The sequence below is a fragment of the Dunckerocampus dactyliophorus genome, chromosome 8, assembly GCF_027744805.1.
Source record: "Dunckerocampus dactyliophorus isolate RoL2022-P2 chromosome 8, RoL_Ddac_1.1, whole genome shotgun sequence".
Lineage (NCBI taxonomy): Eukaryota > Metazoa > Chordata > Actinopteri > Syngnathiformes > Syngnathidae > Dunckerocampus > Dunckerocampus dactyliophorus.
This window is the reverse complement of record NC_072826.1, coordinates 8,343,379-8,368,184: the sequence shown is the minus strand read 5'-3', so window position 1 is coordinate 8,368,184 and position 24,806 is coordinate 8,343,379. Positions and strand designations below refer to the sequence as shown.

Here is a 24,806-nt window from a genome sequence, read left to right as displayed (position 1 = left end):
TTACTAATATTCTGTACCATGGGATAGATGTACGGATCCTGCATGCCCATGTTAGGTGGGGTGGGGATTTTTTGTGATTAGCCTCAAGCTGATCCCTTGGGAGCAGATGGTGAATGATGGCTTACCTAGAAGCCTTGAGTGACAAGATAGTGTGTACTTGGGAAGAGAACGCTGGGAGTCGAGGGAGACCTTAAAATTTTATGAGGTGAGAGAAATCTTGCTATGTTTATACTGTAGTGTTATGTTGCATCATTAACGGAGGGCAAACTGCTACTATATATAACGTACAGTATGTGGTAAAGATATTTTATAATGCTCATTTTGGATATGTAAACCTGATGGAAGTCATGAAAACCTAGTTTTTGTGCACATTGTTTTTGTGCAGTGTATCCTGGCCTTGTTTCAAGCCTACTGTCTGCTTTTTTTTCATAGTCAAGACTCCACAACAAACACCAAGCAACACGTGGCGTCATGCTTTTGCAGGATTTGAAGGTTGTCGTCATAGTGCTGCTGCTCTGTGTCCACACTCTGCATGGCTCCACTCTCCCTGCTGCATCCTCCTATGAGTTCACTGCCCACAGGATGCAACAGTACAACCTGGTAAAACAGAAGCATGGTAAGTTGACGGCCTTACTGTACTTTGCACAGTAATACAAATTATTTGAATCAACTCATGAACAATCACTATTCACAAACAATACATAATATATACGCTTTGTGGCTGGTCCGTTTGTATGGTTTTATGAAATCACTGCGCGTCCTACAGTATATGTGCACTCACTGGCCACAACATTAGGTACACTTAAGGATCCAAAGAAATCTGCCTCTACTTGGATAATAAGGTTCAATGCTACAACAAAATGTTCATTATTATAGTTGTAAGTTGCGATGATGTGAAACTGCACGGAATCAGTGCAAGTTTTAATATTTTATGTCCCCCAGCCAATTTTTTCTAAATGGTTTATTCAGGGTGAAAACTTGTTTTATTTAATTTGTATTTTTTTAAATATATTTTTTTATTTGTTATTATTTTTACTATTCTCCCCATCCCTTTATGTTTTATACTTTTTATATAAAAATTAGGGCTGTCAAATGATTACAAATTGTAATCAGATTAACCGTAGTTTTTAAATTAATTAATCATGATTAATCACCATTAGCAACTATATCTGAAATATGACAATTTTTACTGTATTTAATAAACAGAAAGAAAAATGACAAGACAGGGTTATATATATATATCTGTATGTATTAATAGCTAAACATGAACTGAATATGTCAGTCAAGCTAAAAGATGCCACACATGTCTAAATATCTATTTGTCTAACACTAGTCTCTTTAACAGCAGCAGAACATTTGAATCGCACTTTAAACCGTGTTCTTAAAAGCAATGAGGGCTTGTGTTCAAAGACATCCCGTAATTTCAAGTAAGTCCACTTTTTCAGTGTATTTTCCAGCATACTTAATTGGAGCAAATTGTACACCCGAATTAAGAGTTACGAAGTGAGCGATAAGAATATCCACTTCCATGTTTTTCTTTATTTTCCTGTTAATTTACACACACACACGCACACCCGCACACACACACGCACACATTAGAAAGCTGTTTTTGTGGTGTTCGGAGTGTCCCTGAATGCATCTCGCTCCTTGTGACGAGCATGAGGAAGTGTCGTTCCCAGGATGAACGGACTATACGTAGAGACGTGTGTGAGTTGGAGATTCATACAGTTTATGGTGTTGAAATTGTACTGCTGTTGATGTTTCCAGGTCATAATGAAGTTTCAAAGACTCTGTGTGACTCTGTGTGACTGTGTGGGGACGCTCCAATGTGATTCAGTCTGCTGTCATAACAGAGGCATGCTTGCTCTGGTGCGCATGCGGTAATTACACAAAAATATTTAACGTAATTAATGAAATAAATTAGTTACCGCCTTCAACGTTATTTTTGACAGCCCTAGTAAAAATATAACATTTCAAATATTTAAGAATTATTATTATGAATATAATTATAATTATTATTATAATTATAATTTGTATGAATATAAGTATACGTATAAAAGCAAGAGCACAGCAAGAGCATTTAACCTATATAATAATAATAATAATAGTAATAAAAATAATCATAATCACATATATATATTACTTTTTTAGGTATGCAAATTATTTTTAATTACATATGTTTTGTTGTTTTATGACATTTTAGTATTATTGGTTATGAGGGAAAGGCTTCTTGAGAAGTCATCTGTACTTCTGTGAAGAAGGTGTCGGACGTTTTGCTCCTCATCCGAAGAGCTTCGTCAGCGAACCCAAGCTCTTCGGATGAGGAGCGAAACGTCCAACACCTTCTTCACAGAAGTACAGATGACGTCTCAAGAAGCCTTTCCCTCGTTGGACAACTCCTGTACGACTGAGAGCCTACACAGACGTATTATTGGTAATAATATAAAAATGATAGAATTACAACAAAATTACACTGAATTATCATATTAGAATGAATATATTCATGGTCATTTTGCTGGATGTTTAGGTTGCCGTGGCGCCATCGTGGTAGCAGAGGCCCGCTCTGCTGATGAGCCGGTGCTGACCCGCCGCTGTGTCATCATGAGGGTACCAGACTTCACCACAAAAACCTACAATGAAGCTCAGAGGCAAAACGCTGCTGCCATTCTCATCCTGCTGCCACAGAACATCTCAAGTGTACCACACGAAGCAATCCGGGTAACATTTTTACATCATGCATTTCTTTCCAATCAACTCAACATTTTCTATAGATTTTTTAAATCAATATAATCGTTTTGTGTCTGTCAGTCCTTCATGGTAAGTGAGAGTGAAGCCTTGATGAAGGAGACCCTCATGCCAGTCTATGTGGCCCCTGAGGATGAGCAGCTCCTCTATATGTATGAAGAGGTCAAGCGGGCTGCATCCACACGGACCTTGTCTATATTCATTCGAGGTGACAGCTGACAATGTTTTTAATAAGAACACAGTATGGAGTCGTAGTTTGTTACCAAGAAGAGACAAGTAGATACGGGAAAATAATTGTACAATAGAAACACGCACCATCCTCACTGCGATGTATGTAGCTTTTTAACTGCTGCAGTATGTTTTGATCTGTGACAGTCCTTCGAAGTATGGTGACGGCGACAGCCTTTCAAATTTTAGTGAGCAACAATGCTCCCATCAAGGCCATCACAGACAGCACTCTGGTCACACTGGAAGTAAGTCACGATGCAGCTGAGAAAATACCTTTTTCCAATTATTCACAACTGCGCTATATTGTATGCAGTATGTATAAACTGAAATTATGTATTTAGGGAGTGCTTCCTGGAGCAGGCGAAGACATACCCACCATTGTGATCACCGCCCATTATGATTCCTACGGACTAGCACCGGTGAGTTCGATGCATAAGAAAACACAGACCAACAACATAAAACTGTGTTCCAATTCAGTGGCCAAAGACGTCATAATAAAGCAACGGACAATCTGCCCCCAATTTGAAGGCTCCTTTACATTCAGCCTTATTGTCCCATTGTTTGCAGTATGCATCGCTGCTATCCTTCATGGTCTTCCCATTTCCCAAGATTCTTTGCGCGCCACTGCTTACTCCTAAAATATATCGAGACATGATGCCACAGAAGGTCCTCTCATTGAGTGTTTCATAAATTCACAAGACTTGTATAAGTCATCAGATAAGAAGAGCAAGACAGACATCCTGCTTGCCAAATAGTGATATGCTCGACTGCCAAGTTTACTTTTCATTTCTAAATGGCAGTAGAACATTAATATTTATCTCACTTCATGTCAAAGGAAAATCTACTGCTAGCGCCAAAATAGACAAGAGACAAGACAAGCTCTTTGAGAATAATGGAAGGTACAATTTAATAAAACTTTTACGCAAGGAGACAAATGGATTCTAGAGAAATGTCTGACTATTCATACTAAAATGTTAGTTATGGGAAGGGTGATCTCCTCCTGTGAGGGACAGAGACGATGAAGGGCAGACTCCCCTTCCCAGATATCCAAGACTATTTGAATCAAGTGATAAGCATGTGGAGGACTTCTACATAAAGGATTCTGTTAAAAACAAATCATTATAGAAATAGAAATACAGTGGGGGTGTCATTAAACAAAACTAGTGGTGGCCTAAGACTTTTGTGTAACGCACTGGTGTGTTAAAGCTATCGGACCCCAAGATGCAGAGAGGAACACGACGGCGGAGAGTACAAAAAGGTTTAATACAAAAGGTGTCCTCATAGGAGGAAAAGGCAACACAAAAACACAAAAAAGTGGTAACACAGTCCAGGAACAAAAATACAGGGCAGAGCCACAGAAAAATAGATAACGAAAGACACTGCCAGCAAAAATGAGCTGCAGGGAAAAACACACTATGGGTAAGTGAAAACGCTGCTGAGAACCAAGCAGGTACTTATCATTAGCAGTAGCGCACCGGACAGGCTCATTGCTGGAAGCACCAAGCAGGAAAAGATACGCACTAAGAGGTAAAAGGCAATACACAAAGCTTACAAGCAAAATGAGAACAAGGCAGGATGGCACAGGTTGCAGGTGAGTGCGAGTGAACAATCTGGCACTGAACAGCTGCCTTCAGCCAGTTTAAGAAGGTGGATGAGGAATTGGCTGCAGGTGTGCGCTGATAGCTCCGCCTCTGCAGGACCGCATGTGCTACAACAGAGAGCAGACAGGCGGCGGCAGAGCGACAACACACATCATGACATTTTGCACAGTACTGTAAATCAGCATATGCCCAAAGACATATTTGTGGAACTTTTGCATTTGTGTTCAAATAAATGATGTTAGTGATGCTATTATGTAATCATGTAGCATCACCAGGAAATCTCCGAAAGACTGGATAGTCAAACCTCGATTTTCATACACCCCAGTTTTCGACAAAACATTTGCTGTTTTCGTACACTAGTGCATTTGCCCTGTACTGTATTGTTCCATGAAATCAAGTGCCCAAATACAGTAAGAGCCCTTTACGCGTTGCTGACTCTGTCTGTGCATTTTTTTATTGGGCGACTGTTATAAATAACCCGCCATGGGGCCAAAGTAAGCTGTAACTGATAAAGAAGGTGAGAAACATTATTGAATTTGATCTCGCCAGGATGTACAGGAAGACTGCATCATCAATAAATTCCATCCATACGTCATTTTTTATTGTGTATTCTTTTCTGCATGTAAGACTATAATTATTATAAGTAAAATGTGTTTTGCGTTAATATTTTTGGATGTCTGGAATGCATTAATTGGATTTACATTATTTCCTATCGCATAAATTGCCTCGGTTTTTGTACATATCGGTTTTCATCTGACCTTTGGAAACAAATTAGGTTCCACAAGTTTTCTTAGGCTGTGATTGGCTGGCCACCAGTCCAGGGTGTACCCCGCCTCTCACCCAAAGTCAGCTGGGGATAGGCTCCAGCATACCCTCGCAACCCTATTGCGGACAAGCGGCATAGAAAATGAATGGATGGAGCTTTTCTTAGGTACCGTGTATGAGATGGAGTTTTTTACCTTATGGATAAAAAATAACATCTAATATAGCTTAAAAACTCAATATAAGAAACTGAACATATATTCGATAAGATGACAAAATGAACGAGTTCGAGTTATTAAGGATTAATGCAACATTGGGTGCATCCAGAGCATGTAGTCTGGTTCCTGAGAAGGATGGATTGGACACAGCTTACATGTAATCAACGTGTTCAATTAACGACTTTGTTCGGGAGAAGGCAACCGTTTACTTCATCCATTCTGCATGTTTGTGTTACTCAGTGGCTGTCATATGGAGCTGACTCCAATGGAAGTGGTGTAATCATCTTGCTAGAACTGGCACGTCTCTTCCATAAGCTTTACAGTAGTCCAAGTACCAGACCCCGGTTAGTCACATATAAAACTCTACAGTAGATATTTGGATATTTGTCCACGGTGAGGTAACTTTTCTGTCATTATGTTTGCTCATGTAGGTATCATTTAATGTTCTCTCTCACTGGAGGAGGAAAGTACAATTACCTGGGCACAAAAAGGTGGATTGAAGAGAACCTGGACCATGCTGGTGAGTTCTGGTTGGTTTTGAATACAAGGAGTGTTGTCTCCACTATAAGATTTGTCTCACTTGAAATCTTTTCTCACCAGAGTCAAGTCTTCTTCATGACAATGTGGCATTTGTGTTGTGTTTGGATACACTGGCTAATGGTGATGAGCTGTACATGCACGTATCCCGTCCACCTAAATCTGATACTCCCATGCACGCCTTCATTCAACATCTGGAAGAGGTACAGTAAATAATGACACGGCACCATTAGTAACGGTGAATCTCCACCAGATGGCACTGCTTGGCTTTCTTTCAATTTATATTTGCCACAGAGTTGCAGTGTTTGACTTCATGTTCTTGCACTGCCTTCATAGTTTGACATTCAATCAGCCTAGTGGGAGCATGACTGACTGATGACTGATTATTTATTTAATTTCAGTTTAATAATGAACAATTTTATGCATGTTTATGTCGTATGGTGAAACTGAATTTTGTAAAAAGGCACGTTAGACAGACACCACCACTTAAATCAGAGTAATGCAGGTCAAGGCCAAGATCAAGTTAACTCTTGCACAAGAACATTGGTAAAGTAATACAGGTATAATGTGAGTTTAATGGTATGAACACACACAAACAAGGTATATTCTGGAGCTAATAATTGGTTTTTAAGCACTTTTACTGAATGCTAAATAATAATACTAACAAAACGTGTTCTCAAGTCATCGCTGAGAAATTATTTTAAAGAGTGTTTGCTTGCATTATGAGAGAATTCAACAAGCGTCGGATTGCTCACCCACTAAGACGGAACGTGAGCTGGGTTTAAACCGTCGTGAGACAGGGTAGTTTTACCCTACTAATGATGTGTTGCTGCAATAGTAATTATTAAGTACGTAAAAAAAAATAACTGGAAATATGGACAAAGTACGCTCTCCACTGGTGCTGATGCAGGGACTGAAACATGTTTAATGCCCAATTGTGCACTGTATATGCTAATTTAATTAGTGGTTATGAGTCCATTATTATATTTAAAACCACAAGTGAAGCACTGTTGAGTGTGAGACACCCTGAAAGTGGCCTTAAGACCGGTCTCAAGTACGACAAGATGCCCAACCAACTTGTTATCATACTTTGTACTAAAACAACCCCACATAACACATATAATCAATAGTGCGCATGTTGAGAATCAATAACAATGTCTCACTTTTGTCCAGGTTGTTTCCTCCAGATTCCCAGGAGTGAAGACCGGATTGATCCACAAGAAGATCAACCTGGTGGAGTCCACAGTCGCGTGGGAGCACGAACGCTACAGCCTGCGCAGGATACCTGGCTTCACTCTGTCTCACCTGGAAGACCCCAAATCTGAGCGACGGGGCTCCTTGCTCGACACTGTGTAGGTTATCACGCCTGTCTGTGTTGATCACAAACACTTTTATTATTATTACCCCCAATGGTATAAGAATATGTTCTTTCTGGGAAGATAGTTCAATTCAAATGTCTCCTAACAGCTCACAGGTGGACTTCAGGAAACTTAAGCGTAATGGCGTCATCATAGCAGAGGCACTGGCACGTTATATGTACCATCTATCAGACAAGGTGAGGATAAATGTGTAGGCCATTTGTCCCATGACGAAATACCATATTGACCAGACTAGAAGATGATCTTGAAGCAAGGCCCATTTTTGTGGGGGGTGGGGGGTATTTTTTTCAAATAATTTATAAAGTACAGTAAAAATGATTTACATATGCGTGACAGTTACTTGAAGACTCTGCTTCATTAATCACCATGGCCTTAAAATTGGCATCACAAATTGTCTGCCGTTCGCTAACTTGCCCAACCTTTTAAGCTCAGTGTCCACACTTGTGGTCTAGTACTCTGGTCCGGACCAAAAGCAAAAAAAACAAAAAAACAACAAAAGAAACCCTGAGCATTCACTCTGGTAATTATGTCATCAGAACAAAGGCTGCACAGTAAAAACATGTAAGTATGGCGTAAAGTAAGCATAAATATGACGTGGGGTAAGTTGAATATGGTGGTTATTTGTATATTCTGGTATTTCTGCTAGCTCAGATTTCACAAAAAGCTTCTAAAATATACTTTTAAAGAGCACTGTTGCCCTACACACAAACCTCTACACGGCCTGCATCTTGTTTTTTATTGGCCTGCGGCACATTGAAGAACTAAAATTAAGCCAAAAAACCCCAGCAAAAATGGGGCAAAATTCAGAATGTAAAAATAAGCTAAAATGTAGATATTAATAAATAATTATAACACAAAGCCTTGTTTTTACAATGTATATATATAAAGTTTTTTTTAAGCTGTTTTAAAAATACATACAAATATGAAAGTGGCCCCCTGCATCCTTTGATTTTCAGTACGTGGCCCTCTGTGGAAGAAGTTTGCTCTAGACCCTGAAAATACGACAATCCCTCTTTTTGAGACTTTTTCATAACGAAAAAAACCCATCTTATATTCGGGTTAATACGATATAAGACTGTCCTTCAAAACAACAGTAAAGCAAACATAATAAATATGCTTAGTTCATACACATAAATGTTTTATATGACTCATAACTTTATAACAATTTTTGATGTCTTATGTTTAGGGTTCACCAAAAGATGTGCAGCTCTTCAAAGGCCAGTTGGTAAGCGCCTTACTAAGAATGTGATCACAATGCTGACCTCTAGTGTTCATTTGCAAGCATTACATACCTTCTGTGTTCACATACAGGAGGTTATCTGCTTTTTTTCTCGTAACAATGACAAAATAAATGCATGTTTCTACAGATTCATAATTCAATGTGCTGTTATGTTTCATTTTCATTTTTGCATCCGTGATCCAACTTGCGGCTGCAGGATTTCCACGACAGTCGGATATCCAGTCTCATGTCCTTCCTGACCTCAGTCCCTCGGGCCACTCAGCTGATGGATAAAGAGTCCAGTCACATCCTGCTGGTCAACTCACTGGAACAGGAATTCAAACGTTACTTACAGCAAGTCCACAGGCACACGTTCAGACAGGACAAAAGGTTAGTGTAACAATAACTGCTCATCTGTGCTGAAACAAGCATTTCATTAACTACATTTCCACACAGGGACCCTGATATTACATTTTTTGATCAAATGAACCAGCCAGTAGTGATGTACAGGTAAATATATGTTCACGTTTGTTGTTGAAATGGTATTATAATGTTTAATTGTATTTTTTTTTCTTCTTACAGGGTAAAACCTGCTGCATTTGATCTCTTCCTGGGTGGATGCATCACTGCATATTTGGGCATCGTTTACTTTGCAATACAGGTATCTTCATATTCCCTATTGTCTTATGAAAATGGAAATGTATGGAAAATGGAACCTCAAGCATTGTAAAATATTGTTTAAAACACTGTTCTGTTTTCTAACAGCTAAAGTTGTGAATACCTAAAAAAATGAAACGGATCCAGCATACCCATGCGACCCTAATGAGGATTAAGCGGCACAGAAAATAAATAAATGAATGAATGAATGTTTGTAATGGCAGATTTGAAAACAGCTCTTCTATTGCATTTCTTAGATTGTGCAGGTGTTCCTAATGTTGTGGCTGAGTGCATGTAAGGTGTGTTTTCGTGAACATACTCTACTTTCTCTTCTCTCTTGCAGAACTTTGGCTATGTCTACAAAAAACTGAAGGCAGCAGTGAAACCCACGAGCAGCACTAAATAAGACATGGCATATGTTACATTTTTGGGAAACGCGAGCATGAGATTTGCAAGTATAATGCTCAGTTTTGATTGACAATGTCATAGAATTGTTTAAAAAAAATAAAGAAAAATAAATATATATATTGAACTGCATTGCATCATACTGAGAAGTGTTCTTATTACCTTCAAAAATACCTTAAAATCTCTCTGGCAGTGTTAAAAAGTGCGAAAACAGGGTTGTCCAACCATGTTCCTCCAAGGGCCACATGCAGAACAAAAGAAGTATGCGAGGGCCACTTTATTTGATATTCTTCATCTTTATTTTACTTCAATACGTGCAAAAACCAATGCAATATACTGTAAGTCAAAACGTGCTATTTTGTGAAGTATTGGAGACAAAGCAAATAGTTTGCAATGGTTTTCATGTGAGTCCGTGATTAATTGTGTGTGCCTGGACTTTCAACGCCCATTAAAGGGTTTAAATTAGCAATAAAAGCTAAAGTTACATTTTAAGACTTAAAAGTAAAAATGAAATAAAATAAACTAAAATAACAAAGAATATAAAAATAAAAGTGGGACATCAGATATGATTATTTTTATTTAAATAATTATCAAAACACCAATTTTTGCAAAAAAGACAAATTTCTCATAGCAATTGAAACAAGTAATGGTTTACTTTTTATTGAACATGCTTAACAAAGTCACATTAACGGACATCACGTTTTCACACGCTGCACAATACTGTACAACACATCTGAAAAGGAGTAGGAAGAAGCAGAGCTTATTTCCTCCTCATCTTCCCTCTCAGGAATTACTTATTCCAAATTCACGTCCTGTATTTAACACGTGCCCATATTATTATTATTATTATTATTATTGTATATTTTTTAACGTGTCCAGTCCAGCCAATAAGGTAAATAGTATTGTTTGGTACATTTGGTACACTGCGTGTATTGGACTTTTGTGTATTTGATGTTTTATGATGATGTATATTTATGGAGCGGCCAGACCGGAGCAGGAGGGGATAGAGAAGAAGAGAAAAGGAAACAGAAGGCGGAGTGTGGGGACAAGATAAGACAGACAGAGACAACACAGACAACAGCAACAACAAAAACAACACCTGCAATTGTCTATGACAACCATAAAGTCCACAATAGTAAAAAGATTGTTTCCTACCACCCAGCAAGCCCAGCCCCACACAGACAGCACAAGCCCCAATCACCAGGGAGTGGCAACCCCCACGGGCCACCACCACACCCGGCCACCGACAGGTGACCGGCCAGCCCAAGGCCAGAGGAGAGATATCACCGCCCTGCCCCAAGGAGGCCCAAGTGGCAGAGATGGAACCTCCAGCCCTCACAACAAAAAATAAATAAGTAAAAAAATAAATGAGTAAAATTCAATGAATAAGTAAATAAAAGCAGACACACGTCCAACACCCCAATTGCACCCCTGACAACTGGAAGCCATGTCGTGGCACCCCGACTTGCCTCCCACAGCATTACACCAGACCGGCACGAGGGTACAGAGCCAGACCAGCAAGGCCACACTTTGCTTCATATGTGTCCATTTTACCATAGCTACAGAATGTAGAATTGAGTTAATAGCTAATTAAAATTAGTCGATGCAGTACTGAAAAAATAGATTAAAGATGATTTTGTTCGTTAGTTAATTCCGTTGTACTTAAAAGGCCAATGTAGCATACTTCGCCTGCTTTGCAGCTGAATCAAAAACAAGTGTGGTGGTGGACTACCTCTCCCATGATGCTGTGCGCGAAGACAAGGCGGATACGCAACTGTCTTGGAAGGTTTGGAAGGTTTTTTTTTTTTTGCGACTCAGAGTTGTGGCAACGACTTGTGCCTGGTTCGAAGGGAACGTCTACACCGTTCGGTAAGAAAAAAAACTTTTGACAATGCGTGACTGAAATGCATAACACTACGCTGGAAGAGACTACTTGCACGGTTTTTGTGTTGTATGTTATAGTTTTTTGTTGGATGTTTTTCCTCCGTTAACTTTGGCATACTAGCCTCGCACAACGCATACATAACCACTGTCACTAGACTCAGAAGAAGTTGTCCGTGAATATATTGCTTTGGCCCATGTCTTCGCATTATTTTAAATCATTAAGTACATTAATTAGCGAGAGGACGTAAACATGATTGCATGCACGCGCTCGTGCTCTTTTTTTCTCAGGCTGGTAATGACTCCCATCAGCATGTTTGTGTTTACTGTCACCCTCGCAATAGCTGAGAATGTCGATATTAATCTTTCTCACGTTACGCCACAGATAAAGACGAGTCCAAGCGTCCCCGTTGAACGTTAGTGGCAAGACAGTTGGTTTGTAACTGTGTAACTACCTTTCAGGGGCTGACATTCATTTGACAGATTAATTAATGGAGCGACAGATATTTTTGTAAACTATTTGTAGAGTCAACAAAGTAATGATTAATTTTTTTCAAAACAATCGTGTGTTGGTGAACAATGAATAAGCAATATTTGCAGCCCAAAAGTGATAACCCCATTTGCGCTTACACAACCACCACCTAACATTTTTTCTTTTTGTTGTGTGTGAGGCACTTATGCATACATACCTACCATGCATTTGCAATGTTCTGCAACACTTTGCAGGTAAACAATAATGTTGTTTTTACTTTTACACTAAATGCTTCAATTGACACGATTCCGATTTTTTACTCCCAAGAGGCAGATATTTGGATATCAAATCCACACTGAAAGCACATGACAGTAAATATGGTCTGCGTAGGGAATTTCTGGATCATTAGACAATTTCCCAAAATGTTTCCCCCACAAATTCAAATGCCTTTAAATGAATGATGTCGGGCGTAAATAAAACTGCTATTAGAGGCGAATTGTTCTTGTCTTTTTATTTCTCTTTCTTTTTTTTTTCTGTTGAAGCCACTTGCGATTGTTCAGCTACATGAGTTTGTGCAGGAGGGGCACAGGTGGGTGTTACAGACACAGCACGGGCACACACACACACACACACACACACACACACACACAGACAGAGAAAACAGGAGGAAGGGAGACACACTGGACACATTTCAGTTACACCGAGAGGCAGAGTAAAGAGCATGCAAGATCAAAATTTCATATCGCTCAGGCTCGACAAACAACACTGCACAGGCACATTAGAACTGTACATCCATCAGTGCAGTTGGAAGAAAAAAAGACAAGCACGCTGAGCCATAAGAACTGGCTCTTTGAAAAGAGCAGCAATTCCCATCACTACTTAAAATACACATTAACATGAACCCAGCATATTCTAACAAATGGATAAATGGTTATCTTTCATCAGACAGGCACAGAGAAGCTCTGCCAACTTCACGGCCAACCTACTCATTCAGTTTGACTGCATGCACAAAAAAATTATTGCATGAATTCGGAATATTATATGTTCAGAATATTCTGGAAGAAGCCGGTTTTCATACGTGACATAATGCCTGAGTGCATCCCAGATTGTTTTTTTTGTTTTCAAATTTGAATGAAAATACTAGGACAAATCTAGGCCCGTCACGATAACTGATAAAAAAGATGAAAAAAAAAAAAAACAGGTCAATAATTGTGATGCCCTCGATAAATTGACATGTGCACGCATGCGTGTGTTTCATCTGCTCGTCTCTCTGTGCCACACAGGCTGGACGACAAGAGGGTTCACTCTGCATCTGTCTGCGCGCATTGGTTTTATAGTGTAATGAACAGAGAGAGTGGGCCCTCATCTCATTCAGTCTCTTTGTGGAGGCGGGGCTACTAGTGAGTGGATACAGAGGATTTAGCAGTGAGCTTTGTGAGGCAACATACGCTAACATGAAGAAGGCGCCCAAGCGATGGGTTTTGAGGCGAATGCCACAGCCGATAGCCACAATGTGGGAACATTTTGGTTTTAAACAGAATGAACACGGTGAGCACATGAACACCGACGACCGTCACGGACAGTTTTCTCAACTGGAAAAAAAAAACTACCGATGTAGGTGCCTCGGGCAGCGGAGCCTTCGTCCAGACAGTCACTATTTACTGAGGCGTTTGGTCGGCAAATATAAGCAAAACAGTGCAAAATGGTGAGCTCTCACAGACATTGTCGCTGGCTACATTGCAAAAACGTGCAAACAGGCAACTTGTGTGTCAAGCTAATGTCTGACAATAAAACTCTTGAATCTTGAATCTTGAATCACAGAGGTACACCGTACATTATACTTGAGTACCATCTAGTGGTTCAAATGTGAAGTACACCTCATGACAATTAATGAAAAAATGGTCCAAAAAATATAGCACAATTATCACAATTATAATTAAGTAAAAGTAACCGTAATGTTAATTCATGTATAATTCCAAAACTACAAAAACGCGTTTTGTGTTAAGATTTTTGGCTTTCTGGAACGGATTAATTGGATTTACATTATTTTGTACGGGAAAATTTGATTCGGTTAGAGTACTTTTCGGTTAGAGTCAAACCTTCTGGAATGGATTAATGACGCTAGCCAAGGTTTCATTGTGTTTCAGTGTCTGAGAAGGACATCCGCAACATCCACAGTCTTCACTGTAATGTAATTCTACATTTTATTAACTTTACTTAAACTTGTCTGCACTCTTAATCATCGAGCGATTCTGTTGACACTCATTGCATTTAACTCAGCACTAACTTTCGGTGCTGAGGATACATAGAAGAGATCTGTGATAACAATTTCGTGACATGGTCGCCATGAAGGGTGCACATATAAGTGTTTCTTGCGCCATGCATGTATTCGGTAATTAAATACAAGTCATCAACAAAGGTGACGCATCCACCGAGCAGGCGAGCTGGAGTGAGCTTCTTCTTCTTCTTGCGTAGGCCTTCAGATTGTCAGCTCTGTTGCAGCAAGCCATTCCAGCGTGGAGTGAGCTCTATCTCCATAACGCAACACATTGCATGTCTAAAAGCTGTAAAGCCCCCCCCCCCCAAAAAACTCCACAATGTACCTCAGCCCCTGACCAACAGAGCCACGAAAGTAGAGTTTGGACACGATCCTCGCTTGCCTTGCTGCACCTCGCCTTCCTAGCAAAACATGCCAGGCAAGACAAATCTTGAAATGTATAATGTATGTATATATATATATTTTTTATAAATTGTTTTTTTTAAATGATAAATATCAAAGGACAGCTGGACATCCCTGACATAAATAGACAAAACAAGTAGATAAGAGAAACCAGCGAGCTGTCATATTATTTATTATTATTATTATTATAGAGTATATTATCATAACAGTGGTTTGTTTGGTCTGAAAAAGTGTTGACATTAATATATTTGAGCGTCAATTTGTGGGACAATAAATGCACCTGCATTGTTTTGTCGCTCGGTTAAATAAAAAGTCTCTTTGTCCAGTCATATTTTTTCATTGTACGTTTCTTAAAAGTAATGTTAAGATCTCATCTCGTCATGGAGCCAATCTCGTGCTTCGTCTCGTCTTGTGAGTTGGGTGTTGTGTTGTGTGTTGACTGAACAGCCCCTCCAGCCTCCCTTTTAGAATAGGACTCAGATGCAGTAAATCTGTTTGTCTTGCTTCCTGCCTGGGCACTGCAGCTGGAGAGGAACCAGCTTTCGGTGCTGGGTTAATTAATGATGGCTTTATCTTATCTTGTGTTGCTGGGGAAAAATCCATACTGAGGGTGGTTGAACACAGAATCAGTCAATTTGATTGGTAATTAATAGTAAGGGGAATTAGTGAGAGGACTGGCTTACCTTTTATCTGATGCGCATTGTAATCCACAGTTACTAACATCAATGTTTGGACGTGAAACATGCAGTCATTGTTGTAGTTTTGCTCACAGGTTTTAAAACTAGCCAGAAGGAGTCAGTTTACTTCCAGCTTGGCTTTGTTTTGCTTGGTGAAGCAGAAAGTTTAGTATGCTTTCCTCTGCCTCCTTGGATTGGCACAGCTCTAAGGCCAAAATCCCCCCTTTCAGCCTTTACTTCCTCCCATACAAATGACTTTGGTTGAAGTTGTGTGTTTAAAATGCAGCAGGGAAACTGCATCTCATCCTCTGGTGGATAATTGGCAGTAGATTTGTTGTTTAAGTCTAAAACACGCTTTTAAAGTTTACATAAAGTTTACAGGCCTTGAGCGGACAAACGTACTAAATAGTTGGAGAAGCTGCATACAAAAATGAACGTATTTACCAACCAATTGCATGAAGGTGATATGTCATTGTATTCCTATATCGTAGGGGTGTAACGGTACGCCATAATCATGGTACCTCTGTTTTAAGGTCATGGTTGGGCTCATTTATGGCACAATAAGGGAACAAAATGCAAAATATAACTAAATAGCTTTTGTGTAAATGGCTTTAGTGATTTCTAAAACGAAACAACCTGCTAGCAGGTAAATCTCCAATAAATAATAAAATTGAATAAATTAAATAAAAAAATAGATCTGAAAATTTAAATGTTTCTTTTTACAAAGTAATGCAGAGGAGTGCAACAATTATTTTGTTTTTTAGGACAATGAAGTTCCTTATTGCTTGCAGTGCAGCATGACTACTCAGCTTGCAGCCTCGTTCTCGATCTCTTCTGAAAAATGCCAGAACACTGGTTTTGTCTTGTCTGTTTGCGTATTCCTCTGGGATTGCGGGGTGTTACCAAAGAGGAGAAGGAAAAGAGTTTTGAATCTTTGGCTTCTCCTTGGCACTAGTCATGAATCCCGGTAGCTAACGGATGGGCTTCACTGTATTTGTACACTTAACATGTACTGTAGCATGTGGGAAATCGGTCTGCCTCTGTACTGTATCGAATAGTCTGTACCGTTACACCCCTACTATGCTGTCATTAAAAACATCAGTGTCACATTATGTAATCACAGAAAATCTCTCCTTTATGACAGACGAAGAGCAACCAAGGATTCCCCTGAGAACAATTCAATGATCTGTTGAGTGTCAACCCAAGGATTTGGTGGGTGAGCAGCACAAGTCATGTACCAGGTTGTACCAGGGGGAGCGGGAGGCACAATTACAGATGTTATCCCCAAGCAAAAGCACAGCAAGGACACCCGACCCATAGTTGGAGCAGGAGTTCTCGGCCTGGTACTGGTGATAGCGGCAGTGACTGCGTGGTCTTATTACATTGCCTCACTCCGAAAAGCCGAGTTGCTGAAGACTCAGCTGCTAGATCTAAATAAAGATGGCTACATTATTCGCAACCAGGGAGGGGCTATTGTTTTTAGAATGGATTTCAGGTGAGTAGCTTTTGCTTATCTTTAGATTCATGCAGTTAAGCAGAGGCCAGACTTAATCAAATCCTAGCCAAATTTTACCTTAAGTGGTTTTATGTGTTGAATGGGTGTCATCTGGCTTGAAATGACACGAGAAAGTGGCAAAAGAGGTGTTGTTTTTGTTTTTCTTTACATAGTGATTGGTTATTCATATCGATTGGTTATTCATATCCCTGATCTAACTTTTAGTATAATTTTAGTATCATTCTACTCAAATATACATTTAGAAAATCAGATATTAATTATTTTTGTCAGACTTTTAGTACGATCTCATCATCTTAAGTTACTTTCTTGTGTCATTTCCAACAAAAAGATAAGATAAAAAGCGATCCCCATTCAACAAATAAATATGTACACATTATGGTATGGATTGTTGAACATATGAACAGAACTCGGCATGACATGCTCTACGTTTTTAATAGTATTGTTTTTTTGGTTTTTTTTTTTTTAGCAGCGCCATCACCCAACACGTTCAGACTCTAAAGCTAAAGCCATGTGTCCACCAAGCAGTACTGTTGTGGGCTAAAAGATTCGGCACTGATACGAATTTTGCTGCTTTATTTTTTTATGATTCTTTTTCTATACAGTGTATAGGCACTGTCAACAGAGGCACTGTTGATTCAGTGTCAACTAGTCTGTGGTCTAAAGAACAATGGGAAATTGAGTTACATCCAAACCCAACCCTCCCAGGCTGCATTATTTGCCTTCAGATGGTGTTTATCCCCTCCTAATACTAAAATAATAATTAGTCGATTGACTCATCAGGGACTAGTTCGACCCTAATGCTTAACCAAACTGGCTGCCTACTCTTTTGGTCATCCTATTCTGTTCACAATCCATAGGGGACATGTTTGCACGGTATCTGTAGTAGTACACTATTTTAACCAGCATTTCTGTTCTTGTAATTATTTTATTTGTTTGCCGAGTTCTAAGGGAATCACAATTATAGTTATTACTACGAGTAAGAGAGTTGCAAACACACTGCTCTGTATAACTTTATATATGGTTAAATATTTGCAGGTCAGGGACGTTGGATTTGGACTCCTGCACTAAAGAAGGAGAGCTTCTTAGCTGTGGACGCACCACTGACAGAAGCCTCAACTTCTTCATTGAGACCGTGCGGCCCAAAGACACGGTGCAGTGCTATCGTGTGCGCTGGGAGGAACTGGTTCCTGACATTTCCGTCGAGCACGCCATGACATACAAGTTTGCCCATTGGTATGGTGGTGCAGTGTCAGCTATTCAACACTGGCCTATTTCTATCTCAGGACAACAGTCTCCCAAACCTTTTGTTACAAGTGACATCTACTCAAACCGCAATGAGTTTGGAGGAATCTTGGAAAGCTATTGGCTTTCCTCCAATGCCACGGCCATTAAGATTAATAATTCCGTGCCGTTCCACCTGGGCTGGAATGACACAGAGAAGACCATGTACTTCCAAGCTCGTTACAATGACAGTCCCTTCAAGCCAAACCCATGGGAGGCTCCTTGCGCTGAACTTAGCTACAGAGTATGCGTCGGCTCTGATGTGACATCCATACACAAGTACATGGTCCGTAGGTACTTCAACAAACCAAATAAAGTTCCTGCCAAAGCCATGTTTCAGCATCCTATTTGGTCCACATGGGCACTTCATAGAACTGACATTGATCAAGAAAAGCTTTTGACATACGCTGCCAACATACGTAAGCATAATTTTAACTGTAGCCACTTGGAGCTGGATGACCGTTACACCCCCCGCTATGGAGAATTCGAGTTTGACCCAATCAAGTTCCCCAATGCCTCCTCCATGTTTCAAAAGCTCAAATCAGATGGATTTCTTGTGTCCCTCTGGATTCACCCTTTTGTCAACTACGACTCTGAGAACTTCCATACTTGTGTGGAGAGGGGCCTGTTTGTTCGAGAGCCTACAGGCCATCTGCCGGCGTTGGTCCGCTGGTGGAACGGCATAGGCGGAATTGTGGACTTCACAAACCCAGAAGCTCGTGATTGGTTTGCCTTTCAGCTTCGGTCCCTCCGCTTCAAATATGGAGTGTCCTCTTTCAAATTTGACGCTGGTGAGACCAACTACTTACCGTGGAAATTCAGCACCAGAACTCCCATCCGCGATCCAAGTTTTTTCACGAGACGCTACACGGAGATGGCTATTCCATATAATGACAGAGCAGAGCTGCGTAGTGGCTACCAATCTCAGAACATATCCTGCTTCTTCAGACCGATTGACAGGGACTCTGTGTGGGGCTATGAGTTGGGGCTCAAATCTCTTATTCCCACAGTGCTCACCATCAGCATCCTGGGTTATCAGTTCATTCTACCAGACATGATCGGAGGGAATGCTTATCTGAACCGCACAGATGGAAATCGGGCATTACCTGACCGAGAACTCTACATTCGCTGGCTGGAGTTGTCCGCTTTCATGCCCTCCATGCAGTTTTCTATCCCACCGTGGGAATATGACAATGAGGTGGTTGAAATTGCTCGCAAATATACAGCTCTCCATCAGAGTATTGTTGCGCCACGGGTTCTGGAGCTGGCTGGTGAGGTGCTGGACACCGGAGACCCGATCATACGACCTTTGTGGTGGATTGCCACAGGTGACGAGACAGCATATAAAATTGACTCCCAGTTCCTGATTGGAGATGATCTTATGGTAGCCCCTGTTTTAGAACCTGGGAAGCAAGAGCGTGATATTTACCTCCCTGCTGGTCGCTGGAAGAGCTATAAAGGGGAGAGGTTTGATATCAAAGAGCCATTGCACCTCACAGACTATCCTGTAGACCTGGATGAAATTGCTTACTTTGTTTGGGTGTAGAAGGAAAGCTTGCTTTGTAAATTCTGAGCTTTTTTTTTGGCAAAGGAAGTCTTCAGGCTCGTGGCAAAACAGCTCTCACCTCAAGTGTTAAATTGTTTTTCAGAAAGGCTCTCGATCTCACTCATTAATCCTAAATTGAATTAATTCATGTATATCTTGCACTATGAGATAGCAAGGTAGTTTTACGTGTAAGTCAGCGCATATGCAATTATCTGTTCAAAGGGAACACACTTACTGTGAATCAAATAAGGCATAATGCTGCAACGATGCATTGAAGGATGACAGAAAGACCTCGTTTTCTATCCTGTATGTGAAAAGTAATTGTCGACTATGTTCAGAAAGTTTTGACGAAGTTTCATCAGGTGCATCATTTTAGTCATCATTTTAAACTCTTCCTCAGATAACCTCTTCGTCCAGTTTTGGTTACTCCTAACAATTAAATGTGCCTTTCTGACTCCAAACACAGGTTAATAACCTCTGATGTATGTCTCATAGCAACTTTGTCCAAAATCTGATGCATGTTTTAGAATTTTTTTTAAATGTGAACTACAGTCGAACCTTGGTTAGCATCATTAATTTGTACCTGTAGGTCCAACTAAGCAAAACGGACGCTAACTGAATCAATTTTTCCCGTTATAAATAATGTAAATCCCATTAATCCGTTCCAAAAAGCCAAAAATATTAACACAAAACACATTTTTATAGTATTAAATTGTAGTTTAGCATGCAGAAAACAATCTTGATATAAATGATGTACGAAAGGGATAAATCAACATAAAAGGTTATTTTTACCTTCATTGAAGAAATGAGTCTTGATCTGACTGTTCCCAAAGACACACTGTGTTAGCAATGTGTTAGCGAGATAAACACCTTCCTCTTCAACACCACTTCCCTGTTTTGCCACGGGTTACAGTATTTCTTGAATTCAATAGTGTTACACACCTCAGTAAACCAAAATGGAACCAAAGAATGTAGCAAGTGATAAGGAAGGTGAGAAACATTATTGAATTTAAGAAATAACTCATGACAAAACAGGATTGTGGTTTTGAAGAGGAAGGTGTTGATCTCACTAACACATTGTGTCTTTGGGAACAGTCTTCAATTGAGGTAAAAGTAACATTACAGTAAATGTTCATTTATCCCTTTCATTTGTCATTTATATGCATTTGGAATTGTGTTATGCATGTAAAACAACAAAAACGTGTTTTGTGTGAACACTTTTGAGAGTCAGCTGCTGATGACTGACTTATTAGCAAGCTGAGGATGCTAACAAGGATGTTTTTGTGATTAAAAAATACATTAAGACCACAGTTGAACTCACGCAATGTATTACTAACACAGCAAGACACACGCCAATCGGAAAATGTATGCAAATGGAGACAACATTTTGGAGTCAATTTTCGACGTTCACTAAAAAACACGCTAACCGGAACAGGCGCTAACCGAGGTTCCACTGTATAGTATCATAATGTAATAGATGATGGTTTGTTTGGTTTTGTGTGGATCCCATTTGTATTTATTGGTGTTTTATTATGTGTGTGATCGGGATATATAACATGTTTTTTTAATTCAACAAATTTAGCTCTACTTAAAAAGTAAAAAATAAATAATTTTTTATTCCGGTATTTTTATTAATGGGAATGTTTTGCGGGCTTTAATTGTTTGTTTTTCCATTGCTTATTGTGTTATTCCTAAACTGCACAATGTCTAAAATGTATAGCCCATCTGCTAATTTTATGAAAGTATTTTATGAAAGCATGAAAATATTTTATGGAAGTTATGCATATTTATTATGGTGTGCTGCATGTAAAGACGTTCAAGTGTAATTTTAACGCGTTTTAATTCTGTGAAGCAAGGCTCAGTCTACCTCCACAAATGGTAGTATTTTGTTATATGAGAGGTTTTTTTTTGCCTGCCTTGTACTTATTCTGACGGTGGACTTTGACATGTGGCTTACACATTAACCTCTGTGGGATCTGTGTGTGCCTTTGACATAGTTTCATGCTAACACCACTGCCTATATATAGTAGTTCTCACCCAGCAGCTATTTCTGCCACAGACACTCTTGCCTTATGATGAGAAGAATCTCATACTGAATGTTGCCTTGCGTCTTGCTCTTTTGACCGTGTGATAAGCTGATTTTTTTTTTTTTGGCAAACTGACAATTGACAACGTGTCATTCTTTTTTAACGTCATTAAAGAAAAATGTTTCTTGCTGACTCAGAAATTATTTTGCACATAGTTTGTTTTCATTAAATGCACCTATTCAGGGCATAAAGGCTACGGTTATCATTTGTAAAGGTAAAGTACAAAAAAAGGGAAAATGAAAAGGATGAAATTTAGGTCAGCCAGAAGGCCATGCAATAAATGAAGCAATAAAAAACTGCAGCCTGTGTAGGTCTGCAATGTATGAAGAAGAATGTTCTTTTCAATATAGTATTGAAAGATTCACCCTTGTGGGACTTTTCAAACTTTTTGACACCCAGCTCATGATGGGGCGATAATGGCGATGTGATGAAACAATTATGCAGGTTCTTTGGAGACCGTTCAGATCAATAAATCATCTGTGTGGGGCCAGAAAGTAAAAGCGTGTGACCAGATACTGAGATTAAACAATTACAGAAATTGCTATTTTGAGTTCAAACACAAGCCACCAGCTGCTTGTTACATTTATCACTGCTACCTACCACAATCTTTCATTTGTTTTTTTAAATGTGTCCCATTACACAGCATGCCCGATATGCTTCTGAACTACTTCACTTGACTTGCTGATGCCTCATCTTTCTTCAGAATTGATCTTGTTGTGCCGTCTGTGGGGGGAGGATATACATTCATTGATTAGCTGTCTTGTGTGCGGTAGGGATCAATAATATTTGTTGGTTTGCTTTCTGCAATCTTATTGTTTGTTGCTCAGACTGGAGAGATAATTTATGCTGCGTGGAGCTATTGCAGGAACTTACCAGATGGAAAGAAACGGAATCATAACAAACAACTCCCAGTTCAGCCAGCCTCAATTTCTATCTTACATGTATTTATTTATTTATTTTTTTACCAGATTGCAATACTTCAGGCGATGTGTCAAAATGTCTCACATATTGAAATCCAAATGTCAGTTTTCTTCTGATCGTGTGGCACTGCAAACATCCAGGAGGGTGCAGTGTAGCTTCATTGATGAATTCTCTTGACATGCCTGTGGATGAAGGTCCAGATGTTATACGAGGACATACACACATTGCAGTAACACCACACAAGTAATGCATGAGCGCACAAAACTTGGCAGAGCACTTCGCCCCCTGTTTTTCCCCACCTGTGATCCCACCTGTGTGTCCATCTGCAAAAGAGACCGTGTGTCTAAACTACCTTCACATATCCTCGTTCTCTGAGGATGGCTGCTGTCTGTCTTCAATGAATGGCAGTGCTGTGTTGTTTAGGGTTATGGTTAGCTCACGCAGGGGTTAGCATTGTTTCCTCCCAGCAAAAAGGTTGTGGGTTTGAATCTAGAAGCTTGTGGATCTGTTTGTGCATGTGCATGTGGTCGTCTGGCTGTCTCGACAGAGATGATTGACAAGTGATCAGTCCAGAGTGTTCCCTGCCTTAATTCAACACATTTGCCCGATGCCGAATGACTGCACATTATTTAACAAAGCATCGGGTTCTTTCTATTTAGACCAAATGTATGCAACCTGAACAACTTAAAAATGTGACGGGAAAGACACTTCCGGTGTGCTTTTGTCGGGGCAAAAGGTTGAGCAAAAATATCCCAACACAGAGGAAACATTACACACAGCCTTGTTTGATTGATACCGTTTTCGGCAACTCGTGTTCCTTCATGCTCATAGAGGTTACCTGGGGTTACCAGGGGAGGAGATGTAGGGTGCCTGAGTTGCTCATCTGGGTTTTGAAGGAAAATTGGTGCCATCCATCAAACAAAGAAAAGCTAACGTAAGTCTGGCCAACAAAAGGATGAATAAAAAGGCATGCAGCAAAGTGGGGAACATGTGAGGTTCAGGGACTGGTAAGGGTCAATCAATCAGCCAGTCAGCTCTTTTATTTAACAAGCGAGGAGCATAGACCCCAAAGGCCACACTCCATATTCTGGCTGGTTGAGCTTGCTGTCTTTTCCTGTAAAAGGAAGGAAAAGGGGAGGGGTGGTGGTGAGATGAGAACGGAAAGAGGGCCGTGGGAGGAGAGGATTGAGGTTGGGGTTGGTGATGGAGGTTCACAAAGGTTTGGCCTGTGTCCCCTGGCATGCCGGTGTGCTTCATCTTCTCAGTGCAAGGGCCTGGAACTGGAGCTTGATGGGATTTTCAGCTCTGTAGCCTATATGCTCTCCCAGAATCCATCTGGAGGGCTGCACAGCAAAGAGCCAGCCACTCAGCGACACAGCCATAAAGAATAACCCATAGGCAGGCCAATGCCAGTGATCTGAGGCTCACAGCTCCGTTCAGTGGACAGGCCAACACTCTGTGACACATATTCCTGTCAGGCACACAGGCTGATCCCTAAGTTACTGTGTGCTCCGTGGAACAGACGGCACACACTGTGAGGCAGCCTCCATCCAACCACTGACCGCTTCAAAGCTTGGAAAATTGGAACGTAACAAGGACTTTACTATTAAGCACCCTTAATGGTCTGTATTGCTGTACCTCAGTTCTAATGTAGACAAGGACCTTGTGCTTGTGCGGTTGCCACCAAGGCTAAATTGTTAAGAAAATGTGTCTAGTATGTTTGCTTTTGTTTGTCCATCTGTTGGTTAGTTGGCAGGCTATGAAATGCTGGGGGGGCATTTTGATTCAGGTGGCGGACCATTCCTTTGATGTCATAGTGACTCAAACGGTACAGTAATTATACGTTTCTGTATTAGTCACTTTATTCAGAACCTCTCCAACATTTAATGGATTCTTTCTTGGTCCAAGTGCCACCCCTTTACAAAGTTAGGTAAAAAATGGTTTTGTATTGTTAGTGTAAACCTGCAAATTATGTTAATTCTACTATTTACTTT

The 24,806-nt window shown here is 40.1% G+C and overlaps 2 protein-coding genes across 4 annotated transcripts; both read left to right on the top strand.

Annotated features, from left to right (window-relative positions):
• The first annotated feature begins 116 nt into the window (after nt 1–116).
• On the top strand, nt 117–9,873 carry zgc:109965 (Nicalin-1-like). Of its 2 annotated transcripts, XM_054784738.1 has the most exons (16): nt 117–205; nt 433–616; nt 2,528–2,718; nt 2,809–2,953; nt 3,121–3,218; nt 3,315–3,392; nt 5,795–5,898; nt 5,986–6,074; nt 6,155–6,294; nt 7,265–7,443; nt 7,559–7,646; nt 8,657–8,695; nt 8,907–9,079; nt 9,146–9,199; nt 9,272–9,350; nt 9,690–9,873. In XM_054784738.1, exons 2-16 carry the CDS (start codon nt 472–474, stop codon nt 9,750–9,752), a joined length of 1,665 nt encoding a protein of 554 aa, XP_054640713.1. In that variant the 5' UTR covers nt 117–205; nt 433–471; the 3' UTR covers nt 9,753–9,873. The 2 variants fall into 2 exon arrangements, with proteins under 2 accessions (XP_054640713.1, XP_054640714.1); XM_054784739.1 differs by lacking the exons at nt 117–205; nt 433–616 and adding an exon at nt 1,731–1,869.
• Nucleotides 9,874–11,472: 1,599 nt separating this feature from the next.
• myorg (myogenesis regulating glycosidase (putative)) lies at nt 11,473–22,343 on the top strand. 2 transcript variants are annotated; one of them, XM_054785729.1, is made up of 4 exons: nt 11,558–11,620; nt 12,647–12,693; nt 16,606–16,956; nt 18,013–22,343. In XM_054785729.1, exons 3-4 carry the CDS (start codon nt 16,694–16,696, stop codon nt 19,802–19,804), a joined length of 2,055 nt encoding a protein of 684 aa, XP_054641704.1. In that variant the 5' UTR covers nt 11,558–11,620; nt 12,647–12,693; nt 16,606–16,693; the 3' UTR covers nt 19,805–22,343. The 2 variants fall into 2 exon arrangements, with proteins under 2 accessions (XP_054641703.1, XP_054641704.1); XM_054785728.1 differs by lacking the exon at nt 12,647–12,693 and having other exon boundaries at nt 11,473–11,620.
• The last annotated feature ends 2,463 nt before the right edge of the window (nt 22,344–24,806 follow it).